The 18,702-nt window shown below is 46.0% G+C and overlaps 1 protein-coding gene across 1 annotated transcript in view; it reads right to left on the reverse strand.

Moving 5' to 3' along the window:
- LOC119973327 (potassium voltage-gated channel subfamily A member 1-like) overlaps nucleotides 1-8,813 on the reverse strand; it is a 284,640-nt gene extending 275,827 nt beyond the window's left edge. Inside the window, exons 1-2 of the mRNA XM_038811203.1 lie at nucleotides 6,924-8,813; nucleotides 5,278-5,718 (exon numbers count right to left, since the gene is read on the reverse strand). Coding sequence (XP_038667131.1) covers nucleotides 5,685-5,718; nucleotides 6,924-8,494 — 1,605 coding nt within the window. The 5' untranslated portion in view covers nucleotides 8,495-8,813 and the 3' untranslated portion in view covers nucleotides 5,278-5,684. The remainder of the gene's footprint in view (nucleotides 1-5,277; nucleotides 5,719-6,923) is intronic.
- Nucleotides 8,814-18,702: the final 9,889 nt, after the last annotated feature.

Consider the following 18,702-nt stretch of genomic DNA (forward strand, 5'->3'; position numbering starts at 1 on the left):
CCAGCCGGGGCCGAAGGGACTCCGCTGGCCGGCGAGAGTCCGCGCATGCGCGAAAACGTCAGCGGCTGCTGACGTCATCCCCGCGCATGTGCAGGGGGGCTCACCTACGCGTCGGCCATCGCAGAGACTGACACAGCCGACGCGTACGAAAAGAGTGCCCCCACAGCACAGGCCTGCCTGCGGATCAATGGGCCTCGATCGCGGGCCAGGCCACCGTGGGGGCATGCCCCGGGGCCAGATCACCCCGCGCCCACCCCAAGACCCCGGAGCCCGCCCACGCCGCCAGGTCCCGTCGGTAAGGACCTAGTCTGATCCACGCCGGCAGGACCGGCAAAGAAAACAGCAGGACTTCGGCCTATCACAGACCGGAGAATTAAGGCAGCCCCGGGGCCCATTGAGTTCCGCCAGTTCCCGCCATTCTCCGAGGCGGGCGGCGCAATTCACGCCTCACTGACGTTTGGGGGGCTGGAGAATTCGGAGGACGGCGGGGACTGGATTTACGCCGACCCCCGACGATTCTCCGACCTGGTGGGGGTTCGGAGAATTCCGCCCTTATTGTCACAAGTAGGCTTACAGTAACACAGCAATTAAGTTACTGTGAAAAGCCCCTAGTTGCCACCTCTGGCGCCTGTTCAGGTACACTGAGGGAGAATTCAGAATGTCCAAATTATCCAACAGTATGTCTTTCGGGGCTTGTGGGAGGAAGCCTGAGCGCCCGGAGGAAACCCATGCAGACATGGGGAGAATGGTCAGACTCCGCACAAATAGTGACCCAAGCCGGGAATCAAACCTGGGACCCTGGCGCTGTGAAGCGACAGTACTAATCACTGTGCTACCGTGGTGCCCAATTACATGATAGTAGCATTATGCTGAGCTCTGAGGAAGAGTCACATGGACTTGAATTGTTGACTGTTTCCTGCTCCACAGATGCTGCCAGGCCTGCTGAGATTTTCCAGCATTTTCTGTTTTTAATTTCAGATTTCCAGCATCTACAGAATTTAATTTGTGCTGATTAGCTCCTGCTTATTGGTTGCCTCTGATCAGCATTATCATCTGTCACTTTTCTGACTACAGGATCAAACAGCAATGTTGTGGTGTAGCTGAACTGAGGTCTGCTGAGCTTTTGTGCCAGTAGGCAAGGCCAGCTAAAATTGCAGTGTTGTTGGGGAGCGGGAAGGAAGGGAGGGGGTTGCAAGAGTGGATGCACAAATCTTGTATATGTTCCCATCCCCTCTGTGATATCATGCAAGTTGACTTGAGGTGACCCCTAAGCTATTCTTGAAGTTCCACTCTTTGCCCCCTCACCAGCCTCAATGAAACCCTCAACAATTAAGAATTACTCTTAGTGTTATGAAGAAATCTTCCCAGGGTGCAAGGAAAGGCGTAACATCCTCAGTCGCACAAGTTAATGGGATCAATTTCCGGCAACAGCTGTATCTTTCATTCTCTCTCAAGCTGAGTTTCAAATTCTTAACTTTCCTTTGGCATTTTCTAGTCTTAACTTACATATGACAATGGCAATATGCCAATCTAACAATGCTGCAAGCAGATATGCAGTGGTTGGATTTTATGCTCGCCGGAATTTGTAACAACAACAACTTGTATTAATATAAAATGCTTGACTTTATAAAAAATCCCAAAGTGATTCACAGGAGTGGTATGCCGGGCCAGCCACATAGGACGTATTAGGGAAAATAACCAAATGAGTGGTCAAAATGGTAGATTTTAAGGAGCATCTTACAAGATAAAAGAGAGCTAGGTAGAGAGATGGAGAGCTTTCCATGATGGAGGGGGCGGGGGACAGTGCAGGTGGTGGTGGAGAGGTGGAGGATGTAGTATTCCAGACCTTAGTGTCTTGGCAGCTAAAATCACAGACAACAATGCCAAAGTGATTAAAATTGGGGATGTGCAAGAGACCTGACTTGGATATCTGAGGGCTAAAGGAGATTACAGAGATGCCATAAAACAAGGACAAACTTTAAATTGAGATATTGCTTATGTGGGAGCCAGTGCCACACATATGGGATGCTGGGAGAATGGGGTTTTTTGCTAGTTATGACATGGGCAGCAAGACTTTGGATGATCTCAAGCTGACAGAAGGTAGAAGATAGTACAAACAGTAGTACTATGGAATAGACAAGTCTACAGTTAATAAAGGCATGAATAAAGGTTTCAGCAGCAGATAGGTGAGACAGGGTGAAGTCAGGTAATATTAGGGACGTGCAAATAAGCAGTCTTGATAATGGCACTGACATATGGTCAAAAACTCAAACACGATACCAAGAATCTGACAATTTGACACAGCCTTAGGCAAGAGGGTTGGAGTTGGTAGCTAGTGAACAGAGTTTGTGGTAGCCCGTCTCATCTATGGACACAGTGGGTTACAGTTTCTCCTTAACAACATAGGAATATAATGCCACTACCCTTATAATGCAGGGGATCGTTCCAAATTACTCTCAGCAAAGCCACATAAGACTCACAGCAACCCTGAAAATCCTCAAAGGGCATTCTCTGTCTCTCACCACAAGTCCAGCAGAAGAACAGAAGAAAATCAGGAGAAGTGATGTTAATAACTGAAGACATTCCTCCATGCTGTGTACCATGGGACCCTGGGAAAACCTGTACACAATGACCAGCCCAATAGTTTTAGATTTCTAAACCACACTTTTTCATAAAGAGATAAATAGAATATTTTGGAAGGTACAAAAATTTCACCCAACAACAGAAAATACGTCAATTGTCATAGGATCCATAATCTTTCTAATCTCTAACCGATTTTAGCAATTACACTTAAAAAAGAAAGTCATAGGTAGGGCTTGCAACCCGAAGATAAATTAAATTCTGATCTTGCCCAGTGTTTATTTAACCACAATTACATTTGGTTAAACAAAATAAAAATACTGTGGCTGCTGAAAACCTGAAATTAAAACATATTTGAATTGAGGATACTGGAAACACTAAGCATCTGTCAAGAGAGAAGCATAGTTAACTTTCCAGGTCAAGGAGCTTTCTTCAGTTCTGAGAAAAGTTCTTCATCTGAAATATAGGCCAGAACCTTTCAGCCGTTCACGCCAGTGGGACCTTCCACTCCTACCGACAGTGCACTCCCATCCCATGTTTCATAGCAGCAAGGAATTCATTCAACAGAAAACCCCATTGACTGATCCCACTGCTGGCCAACGCCTCCATGAAACACATGGTGGTTGCATGGAAAATTCCATCATAAATTCTGTTTCTCTCTCCGCAGATGCTGCCACGCCTGCTGAGTACTTCCAGCATCATCTGTTGTTACTCAAGGAAACACGTTGTTGGAGAATAGGACATTTTACTTTCTAATTTGAGTATACAGTATTGGCATCAGGTATTCATATAATTAATTGTAAAACATGCGGGTGCAACTTTTAGCTCCCTTTTCTAATCTCACCAATCTGCCTCAGCAGCTGTATACATTGTGCCATTACGAATTTCGCACAATTTATACCTCTGCCGTATCTCAGTGGAATGTCCAATTTAATGACAAATACAGAGAGTTTTGTGCTGTGGGCCATCGCCCTTTACCTACCATTAGAAAAAGGGCACCCATATAACACCCAGCCTGGTTTTCATGCCAAATAATTTTAACAGCAACAAAAGTTGGGGTAGATGACAAACAGATTGGTCATCCATTACTGCCCATCGGTAAAACCGAAAATTCACTTCATGAGGAGTTACACTGACATTGCCCATACACATTGCATCTCAGGCTTTTGTGGCTAACCAACATAGAGATAAATGCTGAACTTGTGCTGAGGTACCAATTCAACGACAGTATAAAGATCAAATAACCTAAACATCATCCAGTCCTACAAGTAACTAGTATCCTGTGCAGATCAAATGTTAGTAAACACTTAGCTTGAAGGTAAACGGTACACTAAAATGCAACATTCTTCATTTTATTCAGCTACCAATTAAAATGTAATTTTGTGAATAAAGCATGACAATTGTCCATGCCATTCAATACATAAAATGATTTTGTATGTTCTGACAATAACATTTCAAACAAATGCTCGCCAAGAATGAAATGCGAATGAACCCAGCACATCATGAAAGAAAGTCTGATCCTTTGTATCAGGAATAAATAGATAGCAACACCAAACATAATAAGATGACAGTAGGGGGTTGTTTTTTTTTCTCTTGGCTACTATGCATTTGCAACATTGTGATGAAGCAGGAAGATTTCCTCTGATTATCATTTCTTACAAAATTAAAAATGTGTTGTTAGCAAATGTACTCATATTTTTGCTAGAAATGTTGATCAGAAGGAATCTTCCTGCTGTGGTTATGATGTTGTAATCACCCAACAACCAAAGAAAATCTTTACCCTGTAATGTTGAGACAGTCAGCCACCTGAATTCATCTGATCTCGGAGGCAGCTGACCTATGTATACTGCTGAATGGTAAAGAAATGTAAATAACAATACAAACATTCATTGTAAACAGATATGCTGTAAGACAAATTAAATTTATCTTAAGTACCCATGGGGTACAGAAGATGGTGATATTAAGGGAAGACCCATAAATTATGAGCTAAACCACCCTTATTCATTTTTTTTTAAAGAAAAACTGAGTGGCACTGATGCTGGTGACTCTCAATTCAGCTGTTTTGAAATCGGGAATAGATTTCTGTTTAGTAAGGGCATTTATTTCTGATGGTGTGGCCACCCACTGTGTGGGTGCACCATTTCTATCATATTGTAAAACATGCTTGGATATTTTTTGAAAATTATCCGTGGAATAGGTAACGATAATTATTGGTACACATTATTGTATAAAATGTCCAAGCATTTAAAGCTGCAGAAAGCTATAAATGTAAATATCAGAACCACAGAGATCATGAGATGTTCACAAACTGGACATGAAAAAAATCTTTGTATTAACATTGTGTGATCAAAATAGGAAAATAACAGAGAAGTTTTTGAGGCCCAAGGCTAAAGAGAGGCTGCCTGCCAATCAAAGTAATGTCATCTGGTAAAGCAACACCTTCTATAATAAGCTCACAGTCAAGTCAGCATGATGGCTTTTTCTTGATCCTTACAATAAACCCAGTGATTATCTGTACATTAAATGTCAGAACAGCTGCATCTATCTGTCATGGATGTAGATAGGCATGTACTTTGAGAATTGTTTTATCTTCACATTGTCCTGTGACTCTTAATTAAATCAGCAATGCTTTTTTAATTTGTATTTTTTTACTTTTTAAACAAAGCATTCTTTTTTTAAATAAGGTAAAAGACTAACCTTTGATCGCCTGCAGCAGTGAGCCCCTCACAAGAGACAGGTGCTTTGTCCAGTTGAAAACATGGGTGTTCTCAATTATCAGTTCAGAATCTGGTTTAAAAATTCCTTCCATATCACAAGCTTTTTTTAAAATTGGTTATAGAGTTGGGGCAGTGAGAAGCCAGTCCCTAACTTATAATATTGTCCAATAGTCCACTTTCTCTAACATTTTCACAAGATAAAGGATGAGTCATAGCAAGTATCACATCCAAAATGATTTGTAATCATTTAAAATGTGTTTCCAGTTCAAAAAAAAACTTTTGGTCATCTTTTTGTGGTGTTGCTCCATCGTTCTGTGGTGTCAATTTTTAGTACTTCACAGTTCATGTGTCGAACTTCTGGCATTGAATCCAAATCTTCATTTGTTCTCAGAGAACCCAGTTTTTTTTGTTGCAGCTTTTACTGTTCAGGATAAATATGCACAGGTTTGAAAATAATTATTTTACAGCAGTAATAAAAAAACAATGCATTCACTTAGGTCATTACAAATATGTTTAAGGAGATCCTCGAGTAAATTCCTTTGGATCTTTGCCTACTCAAATGCAAATGCTTACTTTGCTCAATTGCAACACGTTAAATTGATTCACAATATACTTTCACAGCTCTACCAGCAAAGAGAGAGCCTAGTACTTCTCCAAATGTGGAAAATCGATACAAAAAACTGGAGTTACTGATTTCAATCTCCAGTAATGTGAAGTAAATAAGAGACGCTCCATTTATCTAAATATACTGTTTAGTTAAATTCTCGCACGATCTGTTCGAATTTTGTTTCGTGAAGACATTAAAAAACTATATTGTGACCAGAGGTGTGCCACGTTATCTAAATATGTGCTCTAATTTTGTCTTCATTACCAAAGGACTCTTCAAACCAACATTGTTAGATTGTCTTGTTCCCCTCTCTGAAGGTAGCTACACGGCCAACTCTTGCGAACCATCATCACCACCGGCGTTATCTGCGTGTTTCAATCATTTCCCACCCATCCCATTCACTTGCCGCTTCATTTTAAAAAAATATTCCAGAAAACACAAAACGTTGAAGAAATAAAGCAGAAAACAGAAAAAAAATATTAAACAGTCCACGATCTTTCTTCTTCACTGCAAAAATAAATTAAGCCGGGCTATTTCACACCTTCCTCCACGTAAACAATTCAAGAAAAAAATACTCATGGAATTTGAAGATTTCACATTTGTTTCCAATGACACAAAGGCACAACAAATACAACACGGAATTGTTTGAACTATGCACATGCTCGAATCTCTAGCTGTCTTATCTGTGCACCTGGAGCAAACTGATGGCGTTGTCCCATCACACACGCCTCCCCCCCCACCCCAACCCAAGTTTAAGAAACGGCGCCAAAGTTGTGCACCCAACCCTCTCAGAGTTTTGATAAAGATTCATGTATAAAATTTGCATTTTCTCCTTGCCTAACTATTCCAGCCTGGATGGGTTTGTGCAAATGATGTGTGTTTTATTTTGTTGTTAAAACATGTCCTTCTACGGGGTGGTCTCTAATGTGGGGAAAGTCGGATCGAGCGCCCTGTTGGTCGGGGTGGAGGGGGGGGGCTACAGGTCCGTCTCTGTGTTTGGGTCCAGACACAGTGCGTACAGGGATTTCCTGATGTCCGGGGCGCTGTTAGCCTTCAGGTGGGCCCCCGCGCCGTTGACGCCGTCGCTGTTCTCCAAGGGCTTGCCCAGGGAGCTCCTGCTCCTCTTCAGCTCCTCCGAGGGGCTGGCCTCACTCGGCGGCTCGTCCTTCAGGTACTGGGCCTGCTCCTCGTTGTCCGTCTCCCGGTGGTAGAAGTAGTTGAAGTTGGAGACGATGACGGGCACGGGCAGGGCGATGGTCAGCACACCGGCGATGGCGCACAGCGAGCCCACGATCTTGCCGCCCACGGTGACCGGCTTCATGTCGCCGTAGCCCACCGTGGTCATGGTGACCACCGCCCACCAGAAGGCGTCGGGGATGCTGGAGAAGTGCGAGCGCGGCTCGTCCGCCTCGGCGAAGTAGACGGCGCTGGAGAAGAGGATGACCCCGATGAAGAGGAAGAAGATGAGCAAGCCCAGCTCCCTCATGCTGGCCTTGAGGGTCTGGCCCAGGATCTGAAGCCCCTTGGAGTGACGGGAAAGCTTGAAGATGCGGAAGACCCGCACCAGGCGGATGACCCGCAGGATGGCCAGGGACATGGCCTGCTGCCCGTTGGACTGTTCCTCGGCCAGCTCGGTGCCCAGGGTGATGAAGTAAGGGAAGATGGCCACGATGTCGATGATGTTCATGATGTCCCGGGCGAAGACTGCCTTGCTGGGGCAGGCCAGGAAGCGGACCAGCAGCTCCAGGGTGAACCACACCACGCAGGTGGTCTCGATGATGAAGAAGGGGTCGGCCAGGCCGCCGCCGCCCCCGGGACCCTGGGTGCCGTTGCCGGCGGTCCGGCTGGCGCTGCGGTCGTCGCGGAACTCGGGCAGGGTCTCCAGGCAGAAGATGATGATGGAGATAACGATGACCAGCACCGAGACGATGGCGATGCCCCGGGCCGGGCTGGAGCTCTCCGGGTACTCGAAGAGGAGCCACATCTGCTTCTGGAACTCGTTGAGGGGCAGCGGCTTCTCCTCCTCCTTGATGAAGCCCTCGTCCTCGCGGAAGCGCTCCATGGCCTCGGGTCCCAGCTTGTAGAAGCGGATCTCGTCCGCGAACATGTCGATGGAGACGTTGACCGGCCGGCGGATCCGGCCGCCCGACTGGTAGAAGTACAGGATGCCGTCGAAGCAGGGCCGGTTGCGGTCGAAGAAGTACTCGTTCTTAAGCGGGTCGAAGTACCTCATGCGCTTCTCGGGGTCGCCCAGCAGGCTGTCCGGGAACTGGCTCAAGGTGCTCAGCTGGGTCTCGTACCTCAGCCCCGCGATGTTGATGACCACCCGCTCGGAGCGGTTCACCTCCAGCGGCGGCGGGTTGTCCAGCAGCAGCGGCGGCGGCGGCCCCGCCGCGTTCATGTCGTTCATCTCGCCCGCCCACGGGCAGGGCGAGGCGGCTGCGGGCTCCGGCCACTGACCGCCCGGGGGCGGGGGGCCAGCGCTCACCGGCGAGTGGATGCTGCTGCCGCTGCCTCCTCCTCCTCCTCCTCTCTGGGGGCTGCACACAGCCGCGCCGCCGTCCTGCAACCTCACCAGGGCTATCTCCATCCCCCAGCCATTAAATATTCAACAGCCTCGCCCCCGAGCCCCGCAGCCGGCCGCCGCACATCAGCCAGGCGGGCTGCTGGAGAGCGCTGAGGCGGAGGAGGAGCAGAATCTGAAGAGCAGAGGAAATCAGAACCGGTCCCTAACCACCCCACAGGGAGACACAGAGATACATCAAACCATTGGTTACGGGAGCGGAACCCGGATGAGCAACAAATAAATCATTACTCCATCTCTCTCTCTCTCCCTCTGACGTCGAATGCTTCAGATGAAGGGCGCAGTTATCATCTCCCCCTCCCCAACTCCAGCATCTTCCCAAACCCTGCTCCGTCACCCTGCCACTGATCACCCAATACCCTGCCCCAAACCTTAAACCTAACCCCGTTCCCTCACCCGCTCGATCCCTACCCCGTCCCTAACCCTAACCTCCATCGTTACCTTAACCGTACCCCCCCCCCCCCCCCCCGTCCAAAGGGGTCGAGATATCCCGGGTATCTGCCACGAACCAGAGACTGCTGAGCAACAAACCTGGACACCATCCTCAATCACCACCCTCTCCCCTTCTCTGGCTTGTGCACAAAATCGAGTCCAGGAATGAACCAGGCAGGTGGATTTTGTTTTTGAAGTCAAAATGCATGTTCTGGATGTGGTTTTATTTCTCAAAGCACGGTGATCAAATGGCTTCCTATCGTTTTGTCAGATCAGTGCTTCAAGGTTCTGTCACTTGGTGGAACGTCGAGGGGTGCCTCAGTGACAAGGAATTTGATCGCCACCGAACTAAAATTAATCACAAAAATAAATCATGTAAAAAGATCCCGATCGACTGATCTGCTGTTGGTATTTCTGACTCCAACAAAGTGCATCCAGCCTTCTATTGTCAGAACTATCCCATTCAAACCCAACACCTCAAAAAGTTTAACTGTAAACATACTTGGTTTGTAGCCATGCTCAGCCCTTAAATGTTGAACTATTTACATCTTCTAAGCCCAGGACTTTGATAGTGTGCATAATGCATAAACTGTGTGGAAACACAGTTTTAGCCTTTAAAAATAAATTCTTTTTTAGCCCTCTCTTCAGGCAATGCTTCTTCAAACACTGCCTGACCAGCAGTCATCTCCTGAGTTTTAGGAATCCCCACAGGTGAAGTTTTAGACATATAGGGCAGCATGGTAGCACAGAGGTTAACACAATTGCTTTACAGCTCCAGAGTCCCAGGTTCGATTCCCGGCTTGGGCCACTGTGTGGAGTCTGCATGTTCTCCCCGTGTCTGTGTGGGTTGCCTCCGGGTGCTCCGGTTTCCTCCCACAGTCCAAAGATGTGCAGGTTGGGTGGATTGGCCATGCTAAATTGCCCTTCGTGTCCAATATTGCCCTTTGTGTTGGGTGGGGTTACTGGGTTATGGGGATAGGGTGCTCTTTCCAAGAGCTGGCGCAAACTCGATGGGCCATTCCTCCTTCTGCACTGTAAATTCTATGATTGTCAAGAATGGCTGCACAATTTGATTCCTCCCAAAGTGAAATCTATTTTCCCAGAAGATTGAGAAGCAAAATGAACCAACTTCTTTAAATGATTCTGGTGGGAAAAATAATATGTTGATTTAGGAAATTCATACAATGGTTAGCACAGCTGCCTCACAGCGGCAGGGGCCTGGGTTCAATTCCGGCATTGTCCAAACAGTCTGTGCGGAGTCTGCATGTTCTCCGTGTCTGCATGGATTTCCTCCGGGTGCTCCGGTTTCCTGCTACAGTCCAAAGATGTGAAGGTTAGGTGAATTGACCGTGATAAATTGACCCTTAATGTCCAGGGATGTGCAGTTAGGTTATGGGGCTAGGGTGGGATGGACAGGGGAGTGGATATGTACACCATGCCTATTTGAAGGGCCGATGCAGACTTGATGGGCCGAATGGCCTCCTTCTGCACTCTCGGGATTCTCTGATTCACCGATTTGCGAAAAGATTAAAAAGTTCATTCCACCAAATCATGATTTTAAGAGACTCTTAGCCAATAGGAATTGAGAGCAGGCTTCTCGGGATCTTCCCTACTTCCTGCGGAGGATGTGTAAAATTCCAATTTTGGGATGGATTTGGCACAGAAAAGCAGGGTGCAAATGGTTGCAGCCGGCACCAATCTGTCCCCTTGCACCCCCAGAGGAGGAATTAATCTCATTGATGGCCTGTCTCTTTGTAAATGCCCATCCCCAGCCTGGTCTTGGTTTAAAGTGATGCGGACAAGTAAGCCTGGTACTCACGTAGGAATTGGTTGTGCCGAATAAGGGAAATCCCATGTTGATTTGTGCGATGAGGAAAATGGGAACGTACCCGAACATTTCAGAATGTGCGCCAGACCACCCGATATGAGCTCCCGGTTTCTGTTCTCTATGGACAACTCAACTTACCTTTCCATTCAAGTCAATGGAAATGATTTCAATGCAAAGAAAATCGAGAATGGTGTATAATGTGCCGATCCACTATCACGTGTTTGCACCATCATTGAAAGTTAAAAACAGGCTTCCAGCGACAATGATTCAGAATCACACATGAAGGAAAGAGACCATTCAGTCCACCATGCACGTTCAGTCACTTTGAAAGAGCTACCCATACACTTCCATTATTCTCCTGGCCATTACATGTACCCTTTCATTCCATTTTCAAATATTCATCTACTTTGCTTTTTGAATAGCCACCATGGGTTCTGCCTTCACGGCTGTCTCTCCTCGGGATTTCATGTCATGATACCTCAGGACCAGATTTTATTTTAAAACACTCAAGTTTGAGAATCTCCATCAGAGCTCCTCTTCCCCTTCCTCACTCTAATGAAAGGAACCTCAGTTTCTCTGGTTGTACCTCATAACTGAAGCCTTGTATAATCTTAGTGACCTCCTCCACACCTCTCTGCAGCCTTCACTTTCTTGCTGAAGCATTGAGCCCAAACCTGAACATAAAATTCCAACTATGGTCTATATTGTTTTCTGATGTGATCCTATCGTTTTCTTGCCTTTGTATGAAGTGCGCATGTTTCTAAAGGATCCTCTGTACTTTTTGACAGCTTTATCAGATTTTTCTTACTTTTGAAGATTTGTGGACTTAAGAACCACTTTTTAAGTGCTCCTTTATTCTTTTAAAAGTTTTGCCAGTCAGTTTGTATACCTTCTTATTCTTCCTCGTAAAAAGACATTGAAATGGAATAATCCCTGAATCAGAGAGTCCCTCTAGAACTGCCAGCAACTAACAAGGCCAAAGGTAGAATCAAAGTTATTTGGCCAACCTCATTTGTTTAGTATCAGTGAGCTGCAGGGGCTGATCTTAGCCCAAGGCAACCCACCACTCATAAGTTGAACGCAGATTGGCTGGCTTGAATGCTGGCTGAGACAGAAGCAGAGTCCAGGAGGGGGAGAGAGAGATAGTCATGACATTAACAGGACATTGCATTGCAGGCAGAAGGCTTCATTTTGGGATATGCAAAGGGCCTAACACCTATTTCAGGCTTGGACTCCGGGCATCCATACAAGAATGAGTATGGAAGCTGGAGAACTTCCAGTATGGAAGGGGGGCATGTACAACTCTTGTCATATTCATTGTCTAGGCATCAGTTTTCCACCACTAACCCTCTTTCTCTTCAGCGATCACTCACTAACAAGTATGACTGTCCACCTAAGAAACAGCATGTTACTGGTAAAGGGTTCTATGGGTTTTTGCATGGCTGATGAGCCCAATCCTAGAGCCGCATCTTCAACCACACACTTGGCAGGTGTTTCCGGAGGTTGGATTGCTCCTTGGACAGGTCACTGGTATTCCTTTTTCAAGGTCTTTTTCAGTGCCTCCTCTTATCATTGGGTGTCCTTGAAGAACTGTGTCCCTTCAACCAAGAGGTTCCTCCAAGTAGGTCTCTTCTGAGCAAGGGTTTCCTGGGCATTGACGTCTATGTTGCATTTCTTGAGGAAAGCCTTCAGTATATCTTTGAAGCACTTCCTTTGTACTCCTCTTGTTCAGATGCCTTCTTAAGCTGGGCAAAGAAGATTTGCTTTGGCAGTGGGGACTCTGCCATCCTAAAAACTTGGCTGACCCAGAAGAGTTGGTTTTGGATGATCATGGCCTCAATCATGGCGCTCTTGGCTCATTCAAAGATACTGATGTTAGTACGCCCGTCCCAGCTGATGCAGCAAACCCATTTCAGACAGCATTGATGGTACCTCTCCAGGCCCTTGAGGTGGCATCAGTATGTAGTCCAAGTTTCTGAGCCATATTGAAGAGTTGGGGGGGGGGGGGGGGGGGGGGGGGGCAACTGCCTTTTACATGAGGATCTTGGTGTTTGCACAGATGTAACCGTTGACAAAGAATCTTGCCCTCAGACATCTGAAGGAGGTGCTCGAGGTTTGAATACAATGTTGGATATCTGTGTCGATTCAGCCTTAGAGGATAGATGGCTCCCTAGTTATAGGAAATGTTCCACATGTGGGAGGGTTTTTCCATTGATCCTGATCGAGGGAGAGACCAGATCTTGCCATGGGATGGGTTGGTAAAGGACTTGAGTCTTCCTGAGATTGAGACTGAGACTGATTCCTTGATATGCTTCTGCGAAGGTGTCAAGCATGGAGATTCTCTTCTGAGAGAGTGGAGATGGTGATATCATCCACACACTGAAGTTCCACAAGCAATGTCAGTGTGTGTCATTTTCTTCTTGGATTTCAACAGGTTGAGGTTGAAAAACTTTCTATCCACCCTGTCGAAGATGTCGACTCAACTGGGAAACTTGCTCTTGACAAGGTGAAGGATGGTGGCGATGAAGATGGAGAAAAGAGTGGGGGAAAGATGCATCTCTGCTTGACTCCAGTCTTGACTTCTAAGGTTTGTGTCTTATTTCCACCAGTGAGGACTGTTGCCAATATCTTGTTGTGGAGGAGTCGGAGGATGTTGATGAATTTCTCTGGGCCGCCGGCCTTTTGACAGGGCAGTCCATAGCACTTCCCGATTGACTGAGGTAAAAGCCTTGGTCAGATCAATGAAAGTGGTTGGTGTTGCTCCTGGCATTCTCCTTAAGTGGTCGAGCAGAGAAAATCATGTCCGCTGTTCCATGCGTTGGTCAAAAGCCACACTGACTTTCCAGAATTATTTCTTCAGAGACTGTGAGAAGGCAGCTAGCAAGGATTTGGACAATGATCATCCTGGCGATGGAGAGCAGGGAGATTCTTTGATAGTTCCCACAGTCCACTTTGTCTTCTTTCTTGAAAATTGTGGCAATGACGGCATACCTGAGGTAAGCAGGAATTTCTTCTCTATCCCAGAGTTTTACCACAGCTGATGGTGGTGACAGGTGATCTCTTCTCCAAGTTTGAAAATCTCTGCTGGGATCCCATCCACTCCTGCTGTTTTTCATTTCTTCATATGTTTAATGGTGGCTTTGGTTTCATCCACGCTAGGTCGGAGTCCAAGATCATCATTAGAACATAGAACAGTACAGCACAGTACAGGCCTTTTGGCCCACGATGTTGTGCCGACCATTTATCCTAATCTAAGATCAACCTAACCTACACCCCTTCAATTTACTGCTGTCCATGCGCCTGGCCAAGAGTCGCTTAAATGTCCCTAATGATTCTGACTCCACCACCTCTGCTAACAGTGCATTCCACGCACCCACCATTCTCTGTGTAAAGAACCTATCTCTGACATCTCCCCAATACCTTCCTCCCGTACCAGCCTCCCCGGACAGGCGCCGGAATGTGGCGACTAGGGGCTTTTCACAGTAACTTCATTGAAGCCTACTCGTGACAATAAGCGATTTTCATTTCATTAAAAATTATGTCCCCTCGTGACAGCAATTTCCGCCCTGGGAAAAAATCTCTGGCTATCCACTCTATCCATGCCTCTCATCGCCTTGTACACCTCTATCAAGTCACTTCTCTTCCTTCTTCGCTCCAGTGAGAAAAGCCCTAGCTCCCTCAACCTTTCTTCAAAAGACATGCCCTCCAGTCCAGGCAGCATCCTGGTAAATCTCCTCTGCACCCTCTCCACATCCTCCCTATAATGAGGCGACCAGAATTGGACGCAATATTCCAAGTGTGGTCTATCTAGGGTTTTATAAAGCTGCAGAAAAACCTCACCGCTCTTAAACTCAATCCCCCTGTTCATGAAAGCCGACACACTATACGCCTTCTTAACAACCCTATCAACCTGGGTGGCAACTTTGAGGGATCAATGTATGTGGACCCTAAGATCCCGCTGTTCCTCCACACTTCCAAGAATCCTGTCTTTAACCCTGTATTCAGCATTAAATTTCATGTTCCAAAATGAATCACTTCACATTTATCAAGGTTGAACTCCACCTGACACTTCTCAGCCCAGCTCTGCATTCTGTCAATGTCCTCAACACTATCTACAACGTCACCATCTTTTGTGTCATCGGCAAACTTAGTAACCCACCCTTCCACTTCCTCATCCAAGTCATTTATAAAAACCACAAAGAGCAGAGGTCTCAGAACAGATCCCTGCGGGACACCACTGGCCACCAACCTCCAGGGTGAATACTTTCCACCCACTACCACTCGCAGTCTTCTTTCGGCCAGCCAATTCTGTATCCAGACAGCCAAAGTTCCCTGTATCCCACGCCCCCTAACTTTCTGACTGAGCGTACCATGGGGAACCTTATCAAATGCCTTACTGAAATCCATATACACCACATCCACTGCCCGACCTTCATCAATGTGTCTCATCACATCCTCAAAGAATTCAATGAGGCTTGTGAGGCATGACCTGCCCCTCACAAAGACATGCTGACTATCTTTAATCAAATTATGTTTTCTAAATTATCTTAAATCCTATCTCTCAGAATCCTTTCCAATATTTTGCTCACCACAGACGTAAGACTGACTGGTCTGTAATTGCCAGTGATTCCCTATTCCCTTTCTTGAACAGGGGAACAACATTCGTCTCCCTCCAATCATCCGGTACTATTCCAGTGGAGAGTGAGGACGCAAAGACCTTCGCCAACAGTGCAGCAATCTCCTCCCTCGCTTCCCGTAGTAACCTTGGGTATATCCCATCAGGCCTAGGGGACTTACCTATCCTGATGCTTTTCAAAATTTCCAGCACATCCTCCTTCTTAATATCAACCTGTTTGAGTCTATCAACCTGGTTAACACTGTTCTCATGAGCAACAAGGTACCTCTCTCTGGTGAATACTGAAGCAAAATATTCTTTAGGGCCTCCCCTATCTCCCCTATCTTTGATGGGAGTGGGGCGATTTCCTCAGCATGTCCTCATCTATGGTTGTATCATGGTTTAGGAGTTCTTTGAAGTGTTTTCTCCAACAAAATTTTCTCTGTCTCTCAAGAGGATTCTGTCCTTACTCTGCAATGGTTTGAGGCCTCGGGTGTTGGTCTGTATATTGCCTTGATGGCAGTGAAGAAGCCTCTGGTGACATGCTTGTCAGTGGGGAGTTGTAGCTTCTTAGCTTTCTCAGTCCACCATTGGTTCTTGATTTCCCTAGTTTATCTTTGTACCTCCACCTTGGCTAATTGATGAGATCTCCTCTTTGCTTTGCTGGTTATGTCATTTTTCCAGGTGTGGAGAGCTTTCCTATTCTTGCCGATGAGGTCTTGGATGGTGTAGTCATTCTTGTCAAACCAGTCTTGCTGTTTCTTGGTCTATTAGCCAATGGTTTCACCACAGTTTGAGATGATGGCTGTCTTCAGCTCTTTCCAGTTTTCCTCCACACTATTAGAATGAACACTATAGAGATTTTGGAGGATACATTGTTGGAAGTTCACTAGCATGCTTGGCTCTTGAAGCCACTCAACATTGATCTATTTTCTGAGTTGTTTTTCATCTACCGCTACTTCTGGTGGCGTATTATGGACATAGAGGAGCGGTTGAGCCAGTGGTCTTTGCAGCAGTCATCTGCACTGGTCAACGCTTTGGTGATGGGATCTCAGGATCGGACAATGATGAAGTCAATCATGCGCTAGTGCTTTGAACATGAATGTCTGCAGGAGGTCTTAAACTTGGCTTTTTGGCAGAGTAGTGTTTTAGTGATGACAAGCTGGTGTTCCATGTATTTGGTGAGCAGGGGAACCCTGTTGGAGTTGCAATTCCCAACTCCTTCCTTTCCAATGGTTCCTTTCCAGATTTGGGAGTCTTTTCCAACCTGGCATTGAAGTCCCCAAGGAGGATGATCTTACCTTCTTTAGGAATGTTGGAGAGTATGGTGTCTAGCCTTCTTTGCACTCATAATTGGTATCAAAGGTTGGCATCGGCACTCACGACCTTTGTCTGCTGGTTCTTGGCAAGTTATAGATGCGGGGTCTTGAGATGCTCATTGATGCCAACAGGAAACTCCAAGAGTCAGTTGACAAGTTTGTTCATAAAGGCAAAACCAATTCCATGCATCCTGGGCTGAGCATCAGGTTTTCCTTTCCAGAAGAAGGTTTAACTACTGCCATCTTCCCTCAGTTGCCTTTCGCCTGCTCTTCGGGTCTTTTGCAGGGCAGCAACGTTAATGTTGAAGGGCCTGAGTTAATAGACAACAAGGGCAGTTCTCCATTCTGGTCAATTAGTTTGCGCATTATCCATGAGGATTCGTACATTCCAGGTTCCAAAATTCAGTTTACCTTTGATTTTCTGACTGCAGGTAGATGAGCCTGCTGAATGCGGTTTTCCAACCAGATTGGAGATGGAACAGACTATTTCTAGGGCACCTTTTTTAGCCTTTTCCCCATTCAGATTGAACAGATTGGATCCTGAAGAGGGTTGCATAGTCTTGAAGAAAGTTGCTAAAAAGCTCTCCTGTTCCTATTCCAAAAGTGAGGCAACTGAATCAAACTCCACTGCCTACGTGTTGCTCCAGGTTAAGCATTTCCAGACTTCAAGGTCATGTCTCAATCACCTCTCGCTGATTGCCACAGGGTTTGCCTGTGTGGGGCATATGCTGGTTTCCTCTAGGTAGATGACTGGTGCAGGACATCTTTTTTTTTTAAATTTAGTGTACTCAATTCATTTTTTCCAATTAAGGGGCAATTTAGCGTGGCCAATTCACCTAGCACATCTTTGGGTTGTGGGGGCGAAACCTACGCAAACACGGGGAGAATGTGCAAACTCCACACGGACAGTGACCCAGAGCTGGGATTGAACCTGGGACCTCAGTGCCCTGAGGCAACAGGGCTAACCCACTGAGCCACCGTGCTGCCTACAGGACATCTTTTAACGTTGGTATGTTGTTGCACATCAGCAGACACACGGTCCTTGACAGAGGGTAGGCCCAGTTACAGCGCCAAGGGAACTTTGATGACTCGGGACCTCCCTACTTCTGCAGCCTTTATCCGCCATCACAGCTATTGATACTATATGGGTATTTTCCACCTGATCCGCCATTGAGGACTTAGTTTGGATTGTGCTTTGTCTGCTTCCACCCCTCCGACCTTACCGTCATGGGTGACACTGCCATGAATTTAAGACTCCTGATGGCATTGCTCTTGAGATCAGCAGAATATAAAACCTCTCCACTATAGCAAGGTGGCAATCGAAGAAAAGGACATCTAACTCTAATCCTCATGCAGAACCAAAGAATCTCGAGGCCATAATGTTCAAATTTTGATATTGTGCCCTCATGTACTCAAGTGCAGATCATTTAGAAGTATACATTGAGAAAGATAATGGTCTCAATACTGATCCTATTTAAAGCTCTCTAGTCTGAAACCATCAAACAATCTCTTCTCTGTTCATTAACCAACTTTATATCCATACTGCCACATTATTTTTTGTATTCTGTGAATTCATTTTATCATGAAGCTTTATACATGATTCCTCATCAAATTCCTTTTGCAAATACTCATATAACACATGAACTGTATTTACCCTTGCGTTGTGTTCCATAATATCCTCAAAAAAACTCAGTTACAAGAATAAATAATTGGGCTAAATTTGTGGAAGGTAACTGTAATAGGCTGCCTGTATGAATTGATTTCAGTCTTTGTGGAGCTTGAATGGAGTATAGAAAACTGGTGCTGTTTCTCTCAACTGAGTACTTTCTGTGGATGAACGATCAAGTATATTCAAATTACCTGGCATAAGTGGCATTTGACAGGGTTTAAGGTTAGGGCAGACTGATATTTCTCATCTTATGCAGGTAACAGAAAACACCAATATTGTGGATTAGGCTCAGCACAGCATTGCATATGTTCTTCTAGATTTGGAATTAAAGCAAGGCCCATCTGTGTCCTG

This window comes from Scyliorhinus canicula, chromosome 11 (assembly GCF_902713615.1).
Source record: "Scyliorhinus canicula chromosome 11, sScyCan1.1, whole genome shotgun sequence".
In the NCBI taxonomy this organism is placed as follows: Eukaryota; Metazoa; Chordata; class Chondrichthyes; order Carcharhiniformes; family Scyliorhinidae; genus Scyliorhinus; species Scyliorhinus canicula.